The 24,498-nt window shown below is 33.4% G+C and overlaps 1 protein-coding gene across 1 annotated transcript in view; it reads left to right on the forward strand.

Annotated features, from left to right (window-relative positions):
- Positions 1–3,164: 3,164 nt before the first annotated feature.
- LOC114284011 (uncharacterized) overlaps positions 3,165–24,498 on the forward strand; it is an 88,132-nt gene continuing 66,798 nt past the window's right edge. Inside the window, exons 1-2 of the mRNA XM_082881643.1 lie at positions 3,165–3,356; positions 3,748–3,897. Of these exons, the coding sequence (XP_082737769.1) occupies positions 3,260–3,356; positions 3,748–3,897 (247 nt within the window). The 5' untranslated portion in view covers positions 3,165–3,259. The remainder of the gene's footprint in view (positions 3,357–3,747; positions 3,898–24,498) is intronic.

Here is a 24,498-nt window from a genome sequence, read left to right on the forward strand (position 1 = left end):
AATTCTCTACCTAAATTCATAAACTAAACACAGCGGAAGAGTAGTGTTAGAGTTGCTCTTGCAAGACATAAATACCTTATATAAATTCTAAAAATTACCTAGAAATAAAAGAAGAGATATTTGTAGTTTATTTTTCTGATTATCAGTTTTAAATCTACCAAAAACTATATCAAACAAGACCAAAACTCCTTATTATAACAAAATTATTAACTATTTATGGCGTATCACTTATACGAGATATTTTTAGTCAATAAAAAATTACAATACGCTAAGTGAATTATCATTTTTTAATTAATTATCTAATAAAAATAAATCAATATATTTCACTCATAATTAATTTGGAACACTATATAAATATACTAGATAATGTTGGAGGACTACTAATAATTGACCTTCATTATTGTGGTTGGTACTGTAGACCACCCCAAGTTGAAAGCCAAATGGGACATTCCATAATGCATGCATTAATTGTATACATGGCCAAGATGGGAGAAATTATTCAATAGGTGAAGCAATGAGTAATTATTGATTTCAATTATAAAATTTATTATTTTTATATTAAAATTTCATGAGAAGTATTAAATATCCATATGTAAATAAAATAAAATATTATTCTAAAAATATTAAATAATTTCTCAATAAATAGATGAATTTAATCTAACTTATTTGTTTGATTGAACAATCGTACTACGTGCGTAAAAGAATTACATACAAAATATACAAATTTAGGTATTCTATTTTTTACTTTTTTATGCGCTTAAACATTTTCTTGATTGAATGGAAGGGGAGGGGTATGTTTGATTTGTTTTTCTCAAACAATATTCAGAATTTAAAATAAAAAAACTAATTTGATAAAAATAAATATTAAAAATATATTTTAAAATTATTTATACCATCCCAAAAGATAAAATTATATAAAAATAATAAGTATTTTTTATTTTTCCATTTTTTTAACAAATTAATTTTAGTTTTTACATTAAAAAAACCTGAAAAGCAAACATAGTCTATCCCATTTATTTAATTTTTTTTTTGTGCCATCCCATTATAACTAGGTACACATCATGAATAGCAAAATTATGTGACATGATTATATTTGTCCTAACCTAATTTTTTTAAAAAAGGTTTTGGACGACACTGGTAGAGTAGAGTAAATTATAGGATAAGAAAGTCAAAACTGTTAAAATTAGAATAAAGTATAAAATTGTATCATCAAAAATAATTAAGATTAAAATAAAAAATTCAATCAAAAAACTAAACCCATTACCATTCCTAAAATACACATCAGTGATCTTTCGAAACAGTTGAACAATTTCAATGAATTATGATTTGTTATGCATACAATTTATATATAAAAAAAATAAAAAAACAAAAAAAAAACACAATGACACTACCAGTTTTATTTAGAGATAAGAAAGGAAGAGTTAAAAAAAAAAAATTCTCTGATAAGAGACTCTTTGTATATTGCTTGATAGCAGAACTTTGGGTAAATTAGGGGTATTAAATAAGTACATTTTTTTACTTTTTAAAATAAAAAATAATAAAAAAATTGATGATTTGAGATAATTTTTTGACATGTATATTATATAAAATAATAAAATTATCATATTACCCCTAATATGGTAGTATGGTACTGACAATAATTGTACCATTGAGCCAATATGGTGGGCGGCATAGGTGTATTGGAGCAGCATAGATGTAATATGGTACTCACAGTGATTGTACCATATGTTATTGACGGTGCTATTCGACTTGTAGGGGTTTATCACAGGTATTGTTTTGATAATTGAAACCGTTCAATGTGTACAACTCATTGAGTACTATATACTTGTAAAAAATCACGTTGATTGGATATCGATAGCTATTTAATCGATTAATTTTTTTTCAACCGTTAATTTGTTCACCATCCATTTTTTTATATAAAACTGATTTGATCATATAGTTATCAATATCTGATCAATATAATATTTTATAAATATATAGTACTTGATGATTTCTACACATTGAACCATTCAGATTATCAAAATGGGACTCGTGATGACCCTCACAAGCCGAACAATATTGTCCTATATATAATGAGAAGTGCATCCGTCTGATGGGTTGTCTGATTGGTTGTACCATCAATGTAGACAGCCCAATCACTTCAATACTTTCTTGACTTGTACTTTTTTATGTGTAAATTAATTTTTTTATATTTTTTTTTTTGTAAAAAATGATAATTTTTTGTCTTTGTAAAGTATTTTTTTTTACTTTTTATCCTTTTTTTTTTTCAAAAATACCAAACCAACCTTAACTTTGCTTTTTTTGTTTTGCCTTTTGTTTTTTTTTTTTTTTTGTATAGTTATCTTTTTATCATTTTATTTTTTCCAAAATAACAAATTATAGTAAATCTCCTTAAAATATGACTCATTTACATTTTACTTTCGTAAACTTCAACCCTCAACAAGTAATACACTCAAAATATTATCTTGTTAATACTTCATTTCTTTTGTTAGAATTTTATTAAAAATTTATAAAAAAAATCAGATCATATATAAAACACATAACATATTTATTAAAATTTAAATAAATAGATTAAGAATTCATATGTAATTGATTCATGAAAAGGATGGACATGAACGGATAGAAGGAGACAAATGATGTAGGTTTGAGACAATTTGCCGCTTCCGAAAAATAATTCATAATCATCGATTGATACCCTGTCTTTATGTTTACTTATAAAAAAGAAATATATTAGGAATTTTAAATAATTTATTAAATTTTTTATCAAACTTTTTATATAGATATAAGACCTATACACATGTGTGTTTGTGTCAGTCAGACACTCATATAAGAGGTTTGATAAAAAATTTAATAAATTATTTAAGATCCAAAACATTTTTCCATAGAAAAATTATCTGTGATCTTGAGAAAGTTTTCCAATTTGATTATTTTAGTTAAAATTATGGGACTTAATATTTTCTGTCAGGATTTTAAGAGATAATTTAATGAGCAATTATTTGGGGGATTTTGGAATATTATTTCATATTTATCACTTGACTCTTATTAAATTATTTCTTAAAAATCAATAAAAAAATATTAAATTTTATATTTTTAATCAATAAATATCAAATTGTAGCATCACGTGAAAAACCCCCTCTCTCTCCAGGTCTATAAATACGGGGGAGTCGCGAAGCTCTTCTCATCATCCCTTTAAATAGCAAAGTGAGTTGTTATTTATTAGTGTGTTGCAGAGTACCTTTTGTTTGTGTGAGGGGTAGAAATGGCATACTCCAAAACGTTTCTTCTTGTTGGACTTGTGTTGGCTGTCCTTCTACTCATCTCCTCTGAGGTTTCAGCCAGAGAGCTAGCTGAAACTCGTGAGTTCCTCACTTTCTCCATTGCATGCCAAACATATATATATATATATCTTATTAATTGTTTCAATAATGATAACCATAGAGGCATTTCTTATCAAATATTTCCGTTAATTTTTATTATCATGCTTATTCACTCTCCTTTTTACTAGATGCACTCCATTTTTTGTTTTTAGTAGACAAAATTATAATAAAGCCATTCATACTTTTGTCAATTATACACTTAAAATTGCATAATAAGAACAAATTATAGTGTTTTTTATGGAATTACCAACAGCTCCCCCATTACTAATTGTTATATTACCTTGTATTAGTACCTCTTTCAAAGTATCATATTATGACATAATGATTTTTTTTTTAATTTTTATTTTTTTCTCCTCTTCTCTTCTTCTAGAGGAAAATATGCAATTGAAAAGTGTGGAAGAAGCCAAGTATGGTGGTCACGGCTATGGCTACGAGCATGGCCATGAACATGATCATGATCATGAACATGATCATGGACATGGGCACCCGGGCCATGGTGGGCATCCTGGACATGGTGGTGGTAAGTATTGACAGAATTATGTAGGGGTCGGAGGGCCCTATCCCCCTCTTATTTTTGACAATTTATTATTAATTCTATATTAATGAGTATTTGTAAACGGTGGTACTACATGTACTCATTAATCACATTACAAATATTAAAAATCTCTTAAATTATGTTACATCATCAATTGGTACACTAGTTAGTATATTAATTGGTGCATATAGCATTATTCATTTGTAAAATGTATAATAGGATATTTTTTTACTTTTATAAGAATTATTTTACTAACTTTTTATTTCATTAGTATTTTACAATGCCTAATGAAATGATCTTTAATTATATCGCATTTTAAATAATAGTATTCAATTTTATCTAAGTTGATTTTATTAATACAAGAGGTACATGTTATTTATTGTTTTTGATTTTAAAAATCAAATGGTATGTATATGTTTTTATGAGTAATACTAAAGAACCTAAAACTTCACCCTTTAAATTTATTTACAATGACATATCATGTCTTAATTGATTGATTTCTAAACATATCAACTAATATGTAACACTCAACACCATTGAATTTAAGTATTTTTCAAGAATCTTAAGCAATTTTCACTTTTTACTTACTAGATTCTATCAATCAATAAAATCGTTTAAAATAGTGGTTTAACTGATTGTATACTAAAATCTAATAGTTTAAATTTGTAAAAATTATTTTTTAAATTTATTTAGTTTTCTCGTGAAATACTTCTTTAGCAAGAAATTATATTCAATTAGTAATGTATCAAAAGTTTTTTATACATATACATTGGCCCCTCCCAAACAAAATTCTTGATTCTAAGTTCATGATAATAAATACATGTGAGATCGAATTATTTTTATGTCTATTTTTCTTTTTAAAATGACAAGAAACCCCTCAAGGCAAGGTCAACCTTGAAGTATAAAATATGGGATGTATGCCAACATCCCCACAAGCTACATTGGGCAAAACTGTGGCGCCTTGAGTTTGAGACTTGCTATTTCATTGGCAAAAGAATTATTGATGAGCTACACCCTACTGTGTCTAATTGTAAAAATATCTTATTAGAAATTCATTAATTTTTATCATCCTGTTCATTCGCTCTTCTTTTTACAAGATGCACTCCATTTTTTTTGTTTTTAGTAGACAAAATTATATATAATAAAACTGTTCACACTTTAATCAATTATACACTTAAAAATTGCTTAGCAAGAACAAATTATAGTGTTTTTGATAAAATGGAAGTAATAATACTTCTTTCAAAAGATCATATTATGACATAACTATTTATTTATTTATTTTTTACTTTTTTTTTTGCAGAGGAAAACATGCAAATGAAAAGTGTGGAAGATGCCACGTTTGGCGGTCATGGCCATGGCTACGAACATGGCCATGGACACGAACATGGACACGAATATGGACATGGGCACCCTGGACATGGCGGTCACCCTGGACATGGTGCTGGTGAGACAAAAGAGGCGGAAATTACGTCTAATAAGAATTAGATGACCTTTGTAAATCGTATGCATGTTTTGTGTGGACAAATAAAATAAATATGTAATGTATGTATGTTTTTAATGTGGAATAAAGCATGGTGTTAGCATGTGCCACAGTGTATTAGTCGTGTAATATCATTATCAAGACTTTCTTGTCTATCTTCTTTCTATTTGCTTTCTATGTATCTTGAATGTGTGCAATACATTTTAATATGTAACTATAATCTTAAGCCGGGGTGGTTGAATCAAATAATTTTTGTGAATGAAAAAAAATAAGAAAATTTTAACTTATAGTTTATTCATTTTTCTCTCATTATTTTTAAATCATTAAACCGAACACAACCTTAACGCCCTTTTTTTTTTTAACGAACCTTAAAGCCTGAATCACCAAACACTGTTGCTCGACTGTGCCATCCTCTGGTTAAATTAAAAAATTTGATAATTGTTTTAAACTCATATATAATAAAGTGTTATCTTTTATGTCAAATTATAATAATGTCAAAATTGACATAAAATTTGGCAAAAGCTATTGTCCAATCATAGATCTTCTCTATTCTTAAATTTTTGCCTGTCTTAATATTCCCAAGTATAAAATTATGTAAAAATTTTAAAGTGTAAAAAAACATCATCTAATAATTAGAAGTGCATTGAATAGGAGAATGGATAGTTTTGGACACAAGATCATGTGCCCAATCAGAAGCTGAAACCCACAAATGATATCTATATTTTTTATTGTGTGGAACATTTGAATCATTTGAACAATATATTGTTAAAAATGATATTTTCACACTATAACATATCAAAATTTAACTTTGATGTTACCATTTTGACACCAACCATTAGAGTGATTCTAAATTAGTGTCTCATTATTTTGACTTAATATCACTATTGTATTTAAATTTCTTTTCCTAATTATCGCAATTCATTTTATTTATTTTTTTGAGAACCCAAAAAGCAGATATGTTTTTTTTAGGTAATTAGAAAGCTTATATATAACAATAAAGGGAAATGTTGTTTACGAAACGGGCCAGCAAGTGAGCAGGTTCGACCACAGACCGAGAGATCCTCAAAATACAAATATAAGCAAAAGACAAACCAAGATTCTTCAATATCAGCACAAATGCATGCTATCATTAAACGATAAATAGTAATAATGACAATAATGAATTTCATTGGTTTTTTACAAGGAAATATTAAATAAAACTGAAACCATGTCACAAGGTGTGCCACTGACCCTGTCCATCAATACTCCATATAAATTATTCAAACACATCACAAATTCACAATGGCAATATAAAAGAAGAGAACCTCAAAATATAAGACAATGAAAAATCAAAGAGATTTCACTGTTCAAAATGTCTGAAAATGTTAGTAATACATATTTGTTTCATCTAAAAAGTCTCAGTAGACAACTCTTGTCACAGCTTCTTAGCAGTTAGCACCATTAATAGATGGGTGGGGGGGGGGGGGGGGGGGGGGAGAGTGAAAGGGTATGCTGAATACAACATGAACTCCCTGCTGGAAGAGTTAAATTAAAAAAAATAAAATAAAATTTGTGAATATTTTCAGGTGAGACAGATAACGAGCAGAGCGGGGTACTGGGTAGAGGAGGGTAGAAGTGTCCTGTGCTAAACTAAGACTTCAGAATCTGAAGCTGGGAATGACATCCATTGCCCAAGCAAACTTTGCCAGAAGAGACTTTTTGAAAATCTGCATAGCAGAGTATAATAAGCAACAAACAAACGGGTACAAAATATCTTCTCCAACAAAGAAGAAATTGCTGGCAAAAACTGAGAAAGTATTTGCAAAGATGTTCACCTTCTCAATTGGAACTTCATGTCGCTTGCAACAAGCAACTGTGATCCTAGGATCATGGTAGTTGATCTTTGATGTACCCATTGCCACGGTTTTCAAAGCTTCTTTAAAACAAGGGTATAACAACATGTCAGTAACACAACTAATATGAAAGGCACATTTGCTGAAGAAAACAAGGGAAGAAAAAATTGAAACTGCTTTATGAACTACAAAGTACTTGTCATTATTGTTGCTTAGACTTTTTATATCTTTTTATATCTAATGTATTTATTATGTTAGATTTTTTCTCTTCTAACCTTTGGAAAATTAAAAAAGCCAACGGTTAGGCTTGATGACTTTTTTTGTTTGTATATATAAATTGTAGTTTATAAATTGACTTTAAAGCTAATGGAATATACAATATAAATTCTCTCCATCTTTGTGCTTCTAATTTCGTTTCTAACTTCTCCATCATAATTCCGTACTCCATAACTCCATCATAATTTCATAATAAAAATAGTAAAAAGTTCATTTTCTTTTTTTTTGTTTTGCAATTGGTATTAGAGCTTGGTGAAAAGCTTTTAAAAAGTAAGAACAAGCTATGTAAGTATTTCTCTCTAAGTCTAAATTTGTGATATATATAAATGTGTATGGTTTTCTTTATGTTATAAAAAAAAAATAAAAAAAACAATTTTCGTAAAGTTTAGTCTTTAATTGTGTATCCTTTGTATTTTATATCTTTATAATTATTTGTTTCATTTATAGTTGTTATAAAACCTATATACTTAGTGTATGTCAAAGCCCATATACTCATTAAGATCTTTTGACTATAGCCATAATTAAGTCTTTTAGATCATAAAGAGAGGTTTTCGGCACCGGATAATACACTAAGAGGGTCTTAGGTACCAACAACAATCTATAATGGCAATTAATTTTGACGATATAATATGCTTTGGAAATACAAAAAATAATGTTAACAATAAATATGACCTAGTTTGCATATTACTAAAGAGTTTGCAAATATAAATAGCATGTGTTCTAGTTTAAATAATATTATGGATATTATGTGTTCTTGGTTTTCTAAATTAGATAAAAATAAAAAAATAAATCAAAATTATCTAGAAACTAAAGTTGAGTCTATAGAATCTAAAATAGACAATTTGGGTTCAATAATAAATAGTGACTTAAATAAAGAAGCAAAAAACCGAATAAACAATTTGGTAACAAAATTAGAAACTATATCCTTCATAAACAATGATGGGATGAATAGTCCAGGAGAAAATTAGTCTATTTTATGGTACAAAAGATATTATGGTACTTCAAACCAATACTTATAACAGGACTGAATATGAAAATATTTGTTAAAATATTGAATTATTGGAGAAAATTATACAAAGACCTAGATTTAGGTATTGATAAAAGAAATAACCTACTAGATTAGATAAGAGAAACTTATCTAGAACATGAGATCGTAAGATCGTTTTAAGATTTGTCTAATCTTATCACGATGATCTTCAACTCGATTTTTAATTAACATAAATTTTTTTTTTGGAAGCAAAGTTCTTGCTTTTTCAAAAAGACAAATTCTTTTTATTTGTTCAAAAACTGAATTAGAAAACTCATCTGATATGAGGTCTGATAGTTGAAGAAAATTGTTTATTTTTTCAAAATTAAAATCCATTCCAATTCATTTGTTTAAGGATATTGAAACAAAGATTTTGCAAATCTTTTAATTTAGCTGTTTGCTCAGCTAATTTGTTGGCCAGAACTCCCATGTGTTTTCGAAATTTCACTTTGTTGTCTACAATGTGAGTTTTCCAAACTCCATTAAGTTTTGTATAAATTTTTCTAGATATACCAGGGTTGAAAAAATCTTTTATTTCAGATTCATCTGGTCTAGATGTCTGAATATTAGTTGGAACTGGGTTAGTTCTCATTTGACAAAAATTCTTTTGATAAACAGGCATAACTGGTGCATTGTAAAAAACTTTTTTAGCTTTGGTCATGCTATCATATGATTTATGACTGGCTCCTGTGTAACGAGTTGAATCAAATTGAATTTATACTTTGATCTCAGTTGGAGATTTATATTAAATTATTAAATTCCATTCATTTTGGACCCAATTGATTAAATTATGACCCGTTAGTAACCATAATAGTGTGTGGTATTATTATTTTTATTTGATTACCATAAAAGAGTTGTAAATATTTATGGTGTGTACCATTAAACGAAATATATTTTATGTTGAGAAAATATTATATTTACTTTTGTCATTAAAGATGTTGAAATGTATTTTTAATTGATATATATATATATATATATATGGTTAGATATTTGTTTAGTTAAAAAAAAAAAGAAGAAGAAATATCTATAAATAATAACCAAATAAATATTTTGTTCAACTTTTGAGAATTTTTAGAGTTCTTGCCCTGAGGAAACAAGAGAAAAGAGGTTCCAAGTTGGTTTTTCTTGGGTTTGATTTAGTGTAAGTCATTTTTGACCCTTAGTGCTTTAGATCAAAACGTAGAGGGTGGAAAAGACGTCGTTTGGCTCCAAAAAAAATTAATTTCTATTGCCGAAAAATTTGAAAGTTTCTTGGCTCGCGGTAGGGATTTTTCCTACACTTCTTTATGTACTTTTACTTGATTATATGGAGTTTAGAGTTGTATATAATTTAATTAGAATTTTTGAAAAATTTGTGATTTATTTGCTTAAAAGGAAAATTTTGAGAAAAATAAAGAGTTGATGCTCAAATTGCAAAAGTGTAAACTTGGAATATGTTTGTAAGGTTATGAAAGAGTTATGTTTTAAATTTGAACAAAAACGGACTTCGATTCGATTGGTTTTGAAATTTTTACCAGTTTGTGACCAAAAGCGCATTTTTAAAGAAAATAAAGGAATTATGTTTAACTTTTGGGGCTTTTGATCAAAATACGGTGTCATAGTTGAATAATGCTTGGAGAATGAGTTTGGAAAGAAAATGATGTTTTCTTGGGTATTAACGGTATTATTTTGCTTAAAGTATTTATTGGAATAAAACTGACATGGTTAGAAATGGATCTTGAGAGGTTACCGGATGTGATTGTGATATGAAAACTGGTGTAGTTGTTCATATTTAATGAGATGTGGAATAGATTGTATCTATCAGAATTTTTAGAATTTAATTGTTTAAATATCTGTTTAGAAATATTTGTTTGGGCTATCGGTGGAGGATAGCCATGATTGTTGTAGAAATACATGAGACTTAAGTAAATTGAACCACATTTCTTCATTTGTTGCATTGGATATTGCATTACATTCATTTCATTGGAAATGTATCTATTTTTGAGAAATGTTTGGAAATGTATTTATTTGCGAAAAGATGAATACTTGGTGAATCTGGGTAGGGGGTGTAGAACCGCACAGTTAAGTGTCGAGCCTTCCAGTTTACTAGTAAAAATGACAGTGGTAGTGCATTAGGGTCTACTTGCAGACACTCACATAGAGATTCACAAAGCCTGTATTTATATAGAAGATATGGTTTAAAATGAAAATGATTTTATATCTGTTGTCACATCTCAGCATTGTATGCTTTATAAAAAGAGAGATAAACTGTTTTATCATGAGCATGGCATGAACATACTCCTCTTTAGTTTTGTCATGGTCCATATGTTGTGTAGTATATCTCTACTGGGCTGTGGCTCACCCTATAAGGGAAACCATTTCAGGTACAGGTGCTATGCCTCCGCCAAGGCATTGACTTGGGAGGACTTGGAGCTGAGGCTTCATTTTTGTTTTATGGTTATTTGTTGAATGTAAGCCCAGGGCTATATTGCGTTGAGTTGAAACTCCATTTTGTGTAACCCAGAATGTTCTTAGATAAATTTATAAGCCTGTAGGGCACTTATTATCTGGCATTTAAGATTAAATGGAAATGGATGTATGGAATAATTAGCTAGATATATGTGTTTGTCTATCAGGTGGGTTTGTTGTATAAATAGATATACCCTGCCTAATTTTTTTGGGACGTCACAACTTGGTATCAGAGCGTATGGGGTTCGAATACTTTGGGTATGTAGGGAGTGGTTAGTACCACAGTGGGTTTATCTCGCTTGATAGAGATATCTGTATGATGGGGTGCTATGTGATAACATGTTTATGTGATTATATGGGTATGGGGTTTGATTTCTGAGATGTTGATTGGGTCTATGAGTTCCTGGAAGTCCAGTCAGAAGAGCACTTGATCACTGCTATTTCTGATTGGAACTCTAGCAACGTCATGGGACAATCATTATTTAGAAAGAAAATCTGTATGTGTTCTATGTGACTATGTGCTTATATGGTTTACCTTATGTGATGTAGATACATGTGTAAGTTTATGTTTAATCCATATGTGGCATGTTAAAACTAGTGTGGAGTACTTACTTCTGAGTTAAATCCTGTCTCTTATATAAGATGTCATAATCCGGGAGAGGCCGTAATAGAGGCACTTGGGGTGCCCAGGATGTTCTTATATAGGAGGATACCTTTTCCCTAGGAAGAATGTGTAAGCTAGAGTAATATGGCCGGGATGATTGGTCAAGATGTTATGGAATTAGTATTAAAGCGTAGGTTAACCAATTTGTATGATTGTGCGTGTAAATGTGACCTTAAAATAGTAGAGTTTGTGTTGTGTAGCGACTGGGTTGTTGTTATGAGGAGTTAATTATTTTTCAATTTTATATCAAGTTTGTAGAAATGGACTAGATGAAAAAAAAAAATTCTTAGAAGTAGAGTGAGTTAAAGATTAACCTTATTCTAATAGTTTGGTTTGGTTGTGACTTTAATAATAATTAAAGTAATCTAAGATAATATGTTTTGGATTGTTGACATTAGAACAGGTAAAACTAGTTCTAAATTTTCTTGGGATAGATGAAATTAGTTATAGTTGGATTGTTTCACTTGCTTGATGGACTACTTGTAAGGTTAGTGATGGGCCCTAGGCCAATTATTTTGTATGTGTTTGGGAATAAACGTAGCCTTAGCATGATAGAAATTATATCGTATAGTAAGAGATGTGTTTCTTAAAGAGTTTATTTTATTCATAATTTTGCTGCAAATCCTAAGAGGGCAAATGAGATAAATAATTTTGAGATGGATTGGAATGAGATTAAATTTGATTTGGGTTACGCCATTTGATGGGATTATTAGTAGTAACAACATTGACTCGTGAGTCGATATTTAGAACATGTAGGCGAGTTCCGAATGCCTTCAAGATTGGTGGAGCCCATTGTCTTAGAGTTAGTTGTTGATATTCTTGAATGCAATAAATGAGTGTTGAAGGACATGATGTGACGGATGTTGTGGAGTTGTGTTGGCAACCAATGTTCTTAGAGGGAATTTTTAAGATTACTTTGTGAGGATATTATAATTCTAAAGTAAGTGCCCTGGGATAATTAGTATGGTGGTAATTTGAGTATTTCTATGGGAATTTATGCTTGACCCATTGAGAGTGATTGATGTTAACTTTTATAGTTTGTATGAGTTAGAAATTGTGAAGATTGAAGGTATAGGAGAGTGTTTTCGGTTAAATTTGGTGTGTGTCGTGATGGTGTGGTTCATGTAATGGAAATGGAGATTATTTTGTATCCTTTGTCCTTTAGTTACAAGATTGTTTTGTATCCTTGGAGTAAGAGTTGTGAATCCCTTATATTGATCCTTCGTTTTGCTATAAGTGTGGTAAGAATTCGTGTTGTTGGTATGTTGGTCTAATATTACCATTGAGTTCAATTTGATGAGTGTATTTGACCTTAAGTGGTAAGTGTTTTCTTAATTAAAATGTATTTAGTTTTGCCTAATAGAGGATGATTCCTTATTTTAATTTTTTTTATCGTGTTTTGTGGTGATATTACCTTAGAAGAAGTTATTTGGTAGACCCCTCATCGGGAAATAAATTGGTATGAAATACTTTCGTTATTTTGTTAGTCTTGAAAATTGTTATGGAATGATTGTTGTTGACATAGAAATTTTTTTTTAGAGTGAATGAGTGACATCATAGCTTGTGGTTATATCTTTTAGAATTTGGGTAGAAGCAAGCTGACTAGAGACTTCAAAGGAGAATTCAAAATAATTACAACTATGAGTATTTGTTGAGAGTACCTTAGTATTGTTAGAATGTGTATCTAATCTTGATGAATTCTATGTGGACTCGAAGTGCATTGTGTGAGCGTTTGGGTAAATTCTATGTTGGAGTGAAATTATGTGGGTGGATGTAGACAAGTTTGTGTAAACTGCTAGTCGGTTCGTCAAGTGAAATAAATAGAGTGGATAGGTAAAAATAATACAGAAATTGCTTGGTTGGGCAATTAAAGTTGTGGCTGAGAATTTTCGAGTAGTGTGTTTGGCATGATTGCATTATGTTTCATAAGGGTTGGTGTTTCTTGTTGTTTAAGTGAAGTAGTTGAGGCTAAGGTGATTTGTGAATTTTGTTTTTGGAATAATCCAGGGAAGAATATGATTATACTAGGGGATCAGTGGAGGTTCTCATGGGATGAAATATTTGAAGTCATTATTTGTGATAGTTTTATTCAATTGGGTAACCGCGTATGAATTCATTTTAATATTGAGATGAATTAGTTGTAGTGTGACGGTTGCGATTACAAAATATATCATTGAATTGTGTCTTTAAAAAGAGGGTGCTCTCATTGGTTAAGAGTCTTGAGATAATCACTTTAGATGAATATTAAGTAAATTATTGCACTAGATTATGGAAAAAAAAAAACGAAACTGATTTTATTGAAATTAGGGGATGACATCCCCGATTGCAGAGGCAACATGAAAAAAAAAAGAAAAAAAAAAGAAAAGGAATTTTGTTTTTGATAACGGCCACACGCCGACTTCACTTACTCGACTTTTCCGCCAAGCCCTTCCTTTTTTTGTCATCTTGGAAGACCCTTGAAGGCCCTGCCTCAGTGCGTACAGGACTGCCGAGAGAGTTGACTCCCTGCTGGTTGTCAAAGGCCAAGTATGAAGGTGATCCGAATCGGGCCATGACGGTGGTCTTTCGTTTCAGCTCTTTATTCTCCGCCTTCAGTGCGCAAATCTCTGCTCACGCATCTTTATACATGCGCTGGAGTAGAGAAAGTTGAGCATTTAACTAATGTACGTCACTGGTCCTATTTTGCAGCCAGTGAGACAATTTGGTAACCGCAGTCACTGTCTCCATGCAGGATCTCAGCGTGAAGTGGTTGGCTTCAATGTCAGATTGAGCAGCCATGATTTGCTCAACTAACATCATGGGAAAGTTAAGAAGAGTAGGAGCAGGGGCACTCTGTCCAGGAAGGTTAAGAAGAGTAGGAGTAGGGGCACTCTATACTGGAAGGTTAAGAAGAGTAGGAGCAGGGGCACTTGGTCCATGAGAGCTTGGATCATTGAGGTCTGGAAAGAGAGCGAGGGGACGAGATGAGGCCATGTGTGGTGAGAGGTGTAAAAAAGAAAAAGAAAAAAAAGGAGAGTAAAAGAAATAACAGAGAACAGACTAAGTTTTAGGCCAACTTTTCTCCTCCGCTCAGTCTCGATGTTCTGTCTTTCTCAAGGGGAATGAGGAAGAAGAAAGAGAAGAGAGTGATTAAGTAGACGAAAGAAAGTGATGAAGAAGAAGAAGACGAAAGAGAAGAAGACAAAGAGGGAGAGAGAGCCGATACGAGCTTACAAATCGAGGAGGCTTGCTTTTGTCGGCCAGATGATGCAAAAGCAAGGCCGCGTGAGTTTACAAATCGAGGAGGTCTGTTTTTGTTAGCCAGCGGATGCAAAAACAAGGCCGCGTGTCAGATGTAATTTTCGAAGGAAGAGAGAGAAGCGGGAAAATTGTATACATATATGTATATATATTGTATTTTTATGTATTATATACATTTATTCAACTATTTTTGCCACAAGAGTGACTTGGTTAAGTGGTCTGGTTCGGCGTCTAAGGATGGAGAGGCTGAGCCCGAGGTCGGGGGTTCGAAACCTCGTATCCTTGCATTCGTGTTTTATTTCCTTTTTGCGTGTTTTGCTTACGCGCGATGACGTCAGCTAACGGAATATTTCATCGTAGTAACGGCATATGCTCGCTGATGTCCATAGACATAATATTCCTTGTTAGTAACGGCATATTCCCCAAATGTGTCTATGTATATGTACGTATTTGTGTATTTTCTCTGTATTTATCCGTATGTGTCTGTGTATTTTTTTTTCGTATTTGTCCCTTGGTGAAAGTGTTGTGGAGACACCAGGGGGTTGAAGAGGCAACTTGGGAACGTGAGGCTAAAGTCCGTAAGAAGTATCCGGATCTTTTTATCGATGTTTGAGAGTTGTAATAGAAATGTTATTTTGATATTAGGATGTACATTGTATATGTTATGGATTAGGGTGAATTTCTTATGTTTAATTGGGAGGTTGTGTTATCATGCCATGATTGCATTTCTATGTTGTAATTGATTTTGATTCAGCAAGGTTATCTAGTTTAAATTTTGGGGACGAAATTCCTCAAGGGGGGAAGGTTGTAATGAGTTGAATCAAATTGAATTTATACTTTAATCTCAGTTGGGGATTTATATTAAATTATTAAATTCCATTCATTTTGGACCCAATTGATTAAATTGTGACCCGTTAGTAACCATGTAATAGTGTTGTGGTTTTATTATTTTTATTTGATTACCATAAAAGAGTAGTAAATATTTATGGTGAGTACCATTAAACGAAATATATTTTGTGGTGAGAAAATATTGTCACGACCCAAACCCTGTACCCAAAAGCTCGGCTTCGTAACAAGATAAAAATGAAATAATTCAAATAATTTTGTAGTCGTAGCGCAAGCGAAAAAAATAAAATAAAATAATTGGGTACCAAATGCTTATTTAAAAGGAAACAAATATAGTCATTTGAGCTTTATTGTGTTACAAGAGTCCGATAAAAAAAAACAAAATAGATAGAAATCAAAAAGGAAATAAAAAAAAACAACACAACAATTCAAAAAGGAAATAAAAAAAACAACACAACGATTCATTCCCCATCTTGATCCCGCTAAACCTCGTCACCTGAAAGGGGTAACAGCTATAAGCACATAGTAGAGTGAGAAATATTATAGTATGAGTATTAGGGTCCAAAATAGCCATGGCAGAACCGAAATAAATAACTATAACCACGGTACATAATAGAATAGAACAGGGGTCACTAGAGTGACAATCAGAACAGGGGTCAATGGATCCATGATAAATAGGGGACCACAAAGTGATCAAACAGGGGCCAATGGTTATTTAAGTCCCCCAAGGCGTGGGACTCCCGTGGTGGTACTTACTCAACATAATTGTTTATAAGGTTATAGTCAAATATTCTTTAAAATATACACAAATAGATCCATGAGTTTCATTTTAAGCAAATAGAGTTTATAAAAGAATCCACGTAATTGGAATATTAATATAATTCATAAAACATAATTTGTATAAAATAAATTATGGTGAGTCAAAACATACATAGACTATATTATGGTAACTCAAGACATATTTAAAACATATTATACTAGCTCAAGGTATAATATAACTCATCTTAAATTAATTTCTTATTCTTTCTTTCCATCACTCAAAGATCCATCACCCGTGCTGTCCTCTTTTTCTACTTTCTATTTCTTTTTCTGCTGCCCTTAACATGCCAATCCTCCCTATTTATAGGGAAGTAATCCGTGGGTAACAAGTTACAGAAGGTTCCGAGTGTTTGACGCATGTAAATCTTGGCAGATTAACCCTGATTCACCATTATCTATTTATTTATTAAACTTGTTGATTTTATCTCTTAGGACTTACTTTGACCATTTACTATTCTAATCTCTTAGGACTTACTTTGACCATTTTACTATTCTAAAGGTTATTACCTTCTTTGGGAATCCATGATGACTCCTAAAATTATATATGACTATAAGTTAGGTTCACGTCTAAAAACTTCACTACCCAACTATAAAACATCACTTACCACTTACTAAAATATTTAATGTGTGGTGTTTCACAATATATTTCCTTAACAATAAAATTCCCAATTTCCTAAATTATACATTTATTTATTATTATTGTCATTACATGTATATATATATATATATTTATTTATTTTTGAGTTCTATTTATTGTAATATTAAATTTAAACCATTCGGGTGTCACATTTCTTCTCTCCTTAAAAGAAGTTTGTCCCCAAACATGACGTACCTTGGTTTTCGTAGAGATGTGGGTATTTGGCTCGCATTTGGCTTTCAGTTTCCCACGTTGCTTCTTCGACATGATAGTTTCTCCTTAAGACCTTTACGAGTGGTATAGTCTTATTTTGAAAGATCTGATCCCGACGATCGAGAATCTGTATAGGTTGCTCTTCGTAAGAGAGATCTTCTTGAACTTCTAGGTTCTCATGATCGACAACATGCTCTGGATCTCGAAGATATCGACGAAGCATCGAAACGTGAAACACATTATGGACATTGGACAGTTCGGGTGGGAGCGCAAGACGATATGCTACAGGACCAATCCTTTCGAGTATCTCGAATGGGCCAATGTAACGTGGTCTTAACTTCCCTCACTTCCCAAATCGGATAACTTCTCTTGTTGGTGAGATCTTAAGGAACACATGATCTCCTATTTGAAATTCTAAGTCTCGTCTCCGTGTATCTGCATAGCTTTTCTGGCGGCTCTGGGCGGTGCAAATTCGTTGTTGGATGAGTTGGATTTTATTGCTCGTTATTTGCACGATCTCGGAGCCTAATAACTTTCTGTGTCTGACTTCTATCAAACACAGAGGTGATCAACATTTCATTCCATACAGTGCCTCGCATGATGCCATTCCAATACTTGCATGGTAGCTATTATTATACGCGAACTCCACTAAAGGTAGATGATTATCCCAGTTTCCTTTAAGGTCTAGCACACACAAACGTAACATATCTTTCAAGGTCTGGATCGTCCTTTCAGATTGCCCATCAATTTGCTGGTGATAAGCCGTGCTAAACCTTAGAGTGGTTCCCAAAGCTTCTTGTAATTTGTTCCAGAAGTGAGACACGAAGCGGGGGTCTCTATCGGATACGATTGAAACTGGGGTGCCGTGCAAATGAATGATTTCCTTAATGTAGAGAGTGGCGAACTTAGAGAGGGAGTACATGATTCTGATTGGTAGAAAATGCGCTAACTTTGTCAATCGATCTACGATAACCTATATTGCATCATTCCTCCATACTGATTGCGGTAGCCCGACCATGAAATCCATAGTAATATGTTCCCATTTCCATTCGGGAATAGGGAGTGGTTGCAACATTCCTGCAGGTCTTTGATGCTCTGCTTTAGCTTGTTGACAATGCAGGCATTTGGAGACATGGTTTGCTATGTCTTTCTTCATTCCTGTCCACCAGAAGTGTTCCTGCAGATCGTGATACATCTTCGTATTGCCAGGATGGATCGCAAACCTCGAGCTATGAGCTTCTACCAATATCTTTTTCTTGAGTTCTGGAAGGTCGGGTACGCAAATTCGATTCCGAAATTTTAGCATCCCATTGCTTATTGTAAAGTCAGGATCAAGCGTGTTTCCTTGCTCCTCGTACTTTTTCTTTAAAAGTTTATCTTCACATTGGCGGGCTTTAATTTCTTCAATCAACTCGAGTTCCACGATTATGTTGGCGAGCAGCCCATTGATCTTGTGGAGAGCGAGGGTACATGTCAAACTTTTGGTCGTTTTTCGACTCAATGCGTCTGCTACTACGTTAGCTTTGCCGGGATGATGATGGATTTCTATATCGTAGTCCTTCATAAATTCTAGCCACCGTCGTTGCCTCATATTCAATTCCTTCTGTGTAAATAGATATTTGAGACCCTTGTGATCCGTGTAAATTTCGCAGTTTACTCCATAGAGGTAATGACGCCAGATTTTGAGGGCAAAGATTACTGCGGCTAATTCCAGATCATGGGTTGGGTAATTATTCTTATGGGTCTTTAGTTGACGTGAGGCATATGCCATGACCTTTCCATTTTGCATAAGAACGCAACCCAAACCATTATATGAGGCATCGCTATAAATTACGAACCCTTCTGCTTCCACGGGAAGTGCTAGTATAGGAGCCGTCACAAGTCTGTTCTTCAATTCTTGGAAGCAACGTTCCTGTTTGTCGGTCCATTCAAAAGGCGTGTTCTTCTGAGTTAACTGGGTCAAGGGTGAAGCTATCTTCGAGAAGTCTTGCACGAAGCGCCGGTAATAGCCGGCTAGGCCCAAGAAGCTTCGAATCTTTGATACTTTAGTAGGTCGTGGCCAATCCACGATTGCTGCAACCTTTTGGGGATCAACTGAGATGCCATCTTTGTTAATGACGTGACCGAGAAAGTGTACACTGGTGATCCAGAATTCGCATTTCTTCAACTTGGCATAAAGCTTGTGATCACGTAATGTCTGTAGAACTTTTCGCAAGTGGTGTTCATGATCTTCTGGTGATTTGGAGTATATAAGAATGTTGTCAATGAAGACAATGACGAACTCATCAAGATAGGGTTTGAACACTCGATTCATGAGGTCCATAAAGGCCGCTGGAGCATTGGTGATGCCAAATGGCATGACGAGGAACTCGTAGTGCCCGTAATGGGTTCTGAAGGCAGTCTTTTCGATGCTTTCCATTTTGACTTTTAGTTGATGGTAATCAGAACGCAAGTCAATTTTTGAGAATACTCGGGCACCTTGCAGTTGATCAAACAAGTCGTCAATTCGTGGCAGGGGGTATCGATTTTTTATGGTGACTTTATTTAGCTCTCGATAGTCGATGCATCACCTCATTGTACCATCTTTTTTCTTTACGAACAGTACCGGAGCTCCCCATGGTGAGGTACTTGGTCGGATGAAGCCTTTGTTCAGTAGTTCTTTGAGTTGAGTTTTTAGTTCTTTCAATTCTGCCATGGACGTGCAGTAAGGGGTCTTTGAGATTGGTTGTGTACCAGGTTGGGTTTCAATGGTGAACTTGATTTCCCGATCAACTAGGGTGCCAGGCAGTCTTTAGGAAATACATTCGGAAATTCTCGAACCACAGGGATTGCATCAAGTGTGGGGGTCTCTTGCTGAGTATCAATCACATAACAGATACAGCCACAACAACCCTTTCTTAGTAGTCGTTGGGCTGTCATGAAGGATATAATACATGGAGGGGGAGAGGCTCCAGTTCCTTCGAAGACAAGCTCGAGTTGGTTTGGTGACTTGAGGAAGACCTTTTTGGCTTTACAATCGATAAAGGCACGGTTGGCAGCTAACCAATCCATTCCTAAGATTACATCAAAGGTACTAATGCAAAGGGGTATCAAGTCTACGTGGAAGGTTTCACCTTTTAAGGATATAGTACAAGATTTGTATACATCAGTACTAAGGGCGGAGTTTCCAGAAGGAAAAGACACGGATAGTACATGTCCTAAGGGTTCGGGTGTTGATGCCAACTTGGTAGCAAAGTGTGGTGTAACAAAAGAATGAGTTGAACTAGAGTCAAAGAGAACATGGGCTAAGTGACCACAAACAGAAAGTGTACCTGACACAACATTTTCAGTAACTTCTGGGTTTCCAGGCACCAGGGCAAAAGCTCTTCCTTGGCGTTTCTGGTCCTTCTTCACTCCTCCAGATATCGCGGGTTTTTGCACTAGTGTAGAGGAGCTAGCTGTAGGACTTGTAAGCTTTGGACAATCTCTCAGCAAGTGGCCGACTTGGCCACATCTAAAGCATGCTCCCGTATGTTGACGGCATTGTCCCCAATGGGTCCTTCCACAAATAGTGCAAGCTGGAATGGTGCCACCTTTGGGATTTGTAGGACCTTGATTGCTTGAACTGGTTGTGCCCATATTTACTCTCTTGGAAGGTGTAATACTGGGTCTTCTGTTATCTCTTTCCTAAAGTCGCTTCCTCTGGCCTAGTTCCCCGGAACGCAAGGCTTTAATCCATTTTTTCGCAATGTATGCTCGATCTACCACCACCGCATAGGTTGGTAGTTTCAAAACCTCCAGCCTGTCCTTAATTTTAGGATCCAATCCTACTTCGAATTTTTTAGCTTTTCGAGCTTCGGTGGGAATGACATATGTCGCGAACCGGGCCAGTTGTGTGAACTTACTTTCATATTCGGCCACTGTCATGGTTCCTTGCCTTAGATGTATGAATTTTGACACTTTTTGTTCCCGTAGTGAATCTGGAAAGTACTTTTCATAGAATACTTCTAAAAATCTCGCCCAAGTCACAATATCTTCCTTCTCTAGGGTAAGAAGCCACCATTCTTGTGCATCGTCTTTGAAGGTGAAGGTGACAAAAGTCACTTTCTGTCTTTCTGTGCATGGTAGCGCGCGAAAGATTTTCTCCATGTCCCTAACCCAAGCCTCTGCTACTAGTGGATTTGGACTGCCGATAAACGTGGTGGGTTTCAGATCCTGAAATTTTTTAATCGTAATCGATTCTTCTCGCCTCTCTAATGTCCCATTGGTTATGCTGGTTTGCAAGGCCTGCAAAAAGTTGGTGACTGCTCTTTCCATGATTTGTTCCATTGGGATGGTACCGTTGGCTGATGATCCGGTTTCATTTCCTTCAATGACCATTACTACAAGGTAAAATGATATAAGCGTGACATCATATTGATACAATTTTGATACAACGTCATATTAGTTCTATTATCACCACATTCATATATAACATATTAGTTTTACTATCACATTAATATCACCACATTCATATATAACATATTAGTTTTACCATCACGTTAATATTACCACATTAATACCATATATATATACATCATTGTCACCATACATAGAGCGTTAGTCTGGCGGTCACAAATTAATGTCTAATCTTATTGATACAAAAATATAAGGATTAGACTAATCATGGTTAGCTCACAAAAAGGGTCTTCTGGTCAGACGTCTAGAATGGACCGTTAGGCCACCAGGAGAACTGGCTTCGGAAAACTGGCCCATGAAATAACCCCGCAAACTCACTCTGCATGATGGACTCAAACTCCCACCCACTGTGCTCTACTCCAAAGCAGCTCCATACCACCTGGACTATGTAAACAGGAGCACCGTGATCATAATCCCAAAATTCCCGTCCAGTAATCCGTATCGGTATCTCCAAGTATGATGCACCGTCAGTAAAGTCCACAGCTGGGGTATAGGCAATGTGTTGTGGAGGAGGTGTCGTAGTGCGAATGTGGTTACTAGGGTATGCCGGTCCCCTCCTCTCTGCAAAGCCTACGGGTAGAGGTGCGACCAGAAAATGTGGCGGTTCTAGGTCTGGAGCAAGACCAACAACGTGGGTCGGTCTTATGTACCTTTCACGAGTGCTACCTCGGCTAAGTCTCCAGAATAAGAAATCCTCATCGGGGTCAGCTTGTAAATAAACGGGTCTTCCCATGAGATGGTCAAGTGTTGGATGGGCTTGCCTGACAAGACTCTCTAAGTCACCCTAGCCCTCTAATTGGTTTGGGAGGAGATGAGCTTCTGGGGCTCGTACCAGAATAACTCCATTAGGTTCGTCATTTCCTACAACACAAGAAAACTTAGCCTAGACATACATATAACATGGTTTATTTGCATTAGACATACCACATAATACCAAATAATGCAAGTTTAATATATATATATATATATATATATATATATATATATATATATATATATATATATATATATATATTTTATTATTTTATATTTTACCGTTTTTTTTTTTAATTTCAATTTAAATAATGTGAATTGCAAATAATGTGAAAATTATACAGAAAAAATTTAAAAACACTATATATATATATGTATATATTTATTTATTTATTTATTTTTTTAAAAAAACCATTGCTCTGATACCACTTTTGTCACGACTCAAACCCGATACCCAAAAGCTCGGCTTCGTAAAAGGATAAAAATGAAATAATTCAAATAATTTTGTAGTCGTAGCGCAAGCAGAAAAATTAAAATAAAATAATTGGGTACCAAATGCTTATTTAAAAGGAAACAAATATAGTCATTTGAGCTTTATTGTGTTACAAGAGTCCGATAAAAAAAACAAAACAGATAGAAATCAAAAAGGAAATAAAAAAAACAACACAACGATTCATTCCCTATCTTGATCCCGCTAAACCTCGTCACCTGAAAAGGGTAACAGCTATAAGCACATAGCAGAGTGAGAAATATTATACTGTGAGTATTAGGGTACAAAATAGCCATTGATAGTTATTTAAACTAAAACAGTAACATAATTTGAGTTGAATACACAGATTATTTAAGTGGCAGAACGGAAATAAATAACTATAACCACGGGTACAGAATAGAACAGAACAGGGATCACTAGAGTGACAATCAGAACATGGGTCAATGGATCCATGACAAACAGGGGACCACAAAGTGATCAAACAGGGGCCAATGGTTATTTAAGTCCCCCAAGGCGTGGGACTCCCGTGGTGGTACTTACTCAACATAATTGTTTATAAGGTTATAGTCAAATATTCTTTAAAATATACACAAATAGATCCATGAGTTTCATTTTAAGCAAATAGCGTTTATAAAAGAATCCACGTAATTAGAATATTAATATAATTCATAAAATATAACTTGTATAAAATAAATTATGGTGAGTCAAAACATACGTAGACTATATTATGGTAACTCAAGACATATTTAAAACATATTATACTAGCTCAAGGTATAATATAACTCATCTTAAATTAATTTCTTATTCTTTTTTTCCACCACTCAAAGATCCCTCACCCTTGCTGTCCTCCTTTTCTACTTTCTTTTTCTTTTTCTGCTGCCCTTAACATGCCAATCCTCCCTATTTATAGGGAAGTAATCCGTGGGTAACAAGTTACGGAAGGTTTCGAGTGTTTAACGCGTGTAAATCTTGGCAGATTAACCCTAATTCACCCTTATCTATTTATTTATTAAACTTGTTGACTTTATCTCTTAGGACTTACTTTGACCATTTACTATTCTAATCTCTTAGGACTTACTTTGACCATTTTACTATTCTAAAGGTTATTACCTTCTTTGGGAATCCATGATGACTCCTAAAATTATATATGACTATAAGTTAGGTTCACGTCTAAAAACTTCACTACCCAATTATAAAACATCACTTATCACTTACTAAAATATTTAATGTGTGGTGTTTCACAATGTATTTCCTTAACAATAAAATTCCCAATTTCCTAAATTATGCATTTATTTATTATTATTGTCATTACATGTATATATATATATATATATTTTGAGTTCTATTTATTGTAATATTAAATTTAAAACATTCGGGTGTCACAAATATTATATTTGCTTTTGTCATTAAAGATGTTGAAATGT

This window comes from Camellia sinensis, chromosome 7, assembly GCF_055761805.1.
Source record: "Camellia sinensis isolate YWXY chromosome 7, ASM5576180v1, whole genome shotgun sequence".
Classification (NCBI taxonomy): domain Eukaryota; kingdom Viridiplantae; phylum Streptophyta; class Magnoliopsida; order Ericales; family Theaceae; genus Camellia; species Camellia sinensis.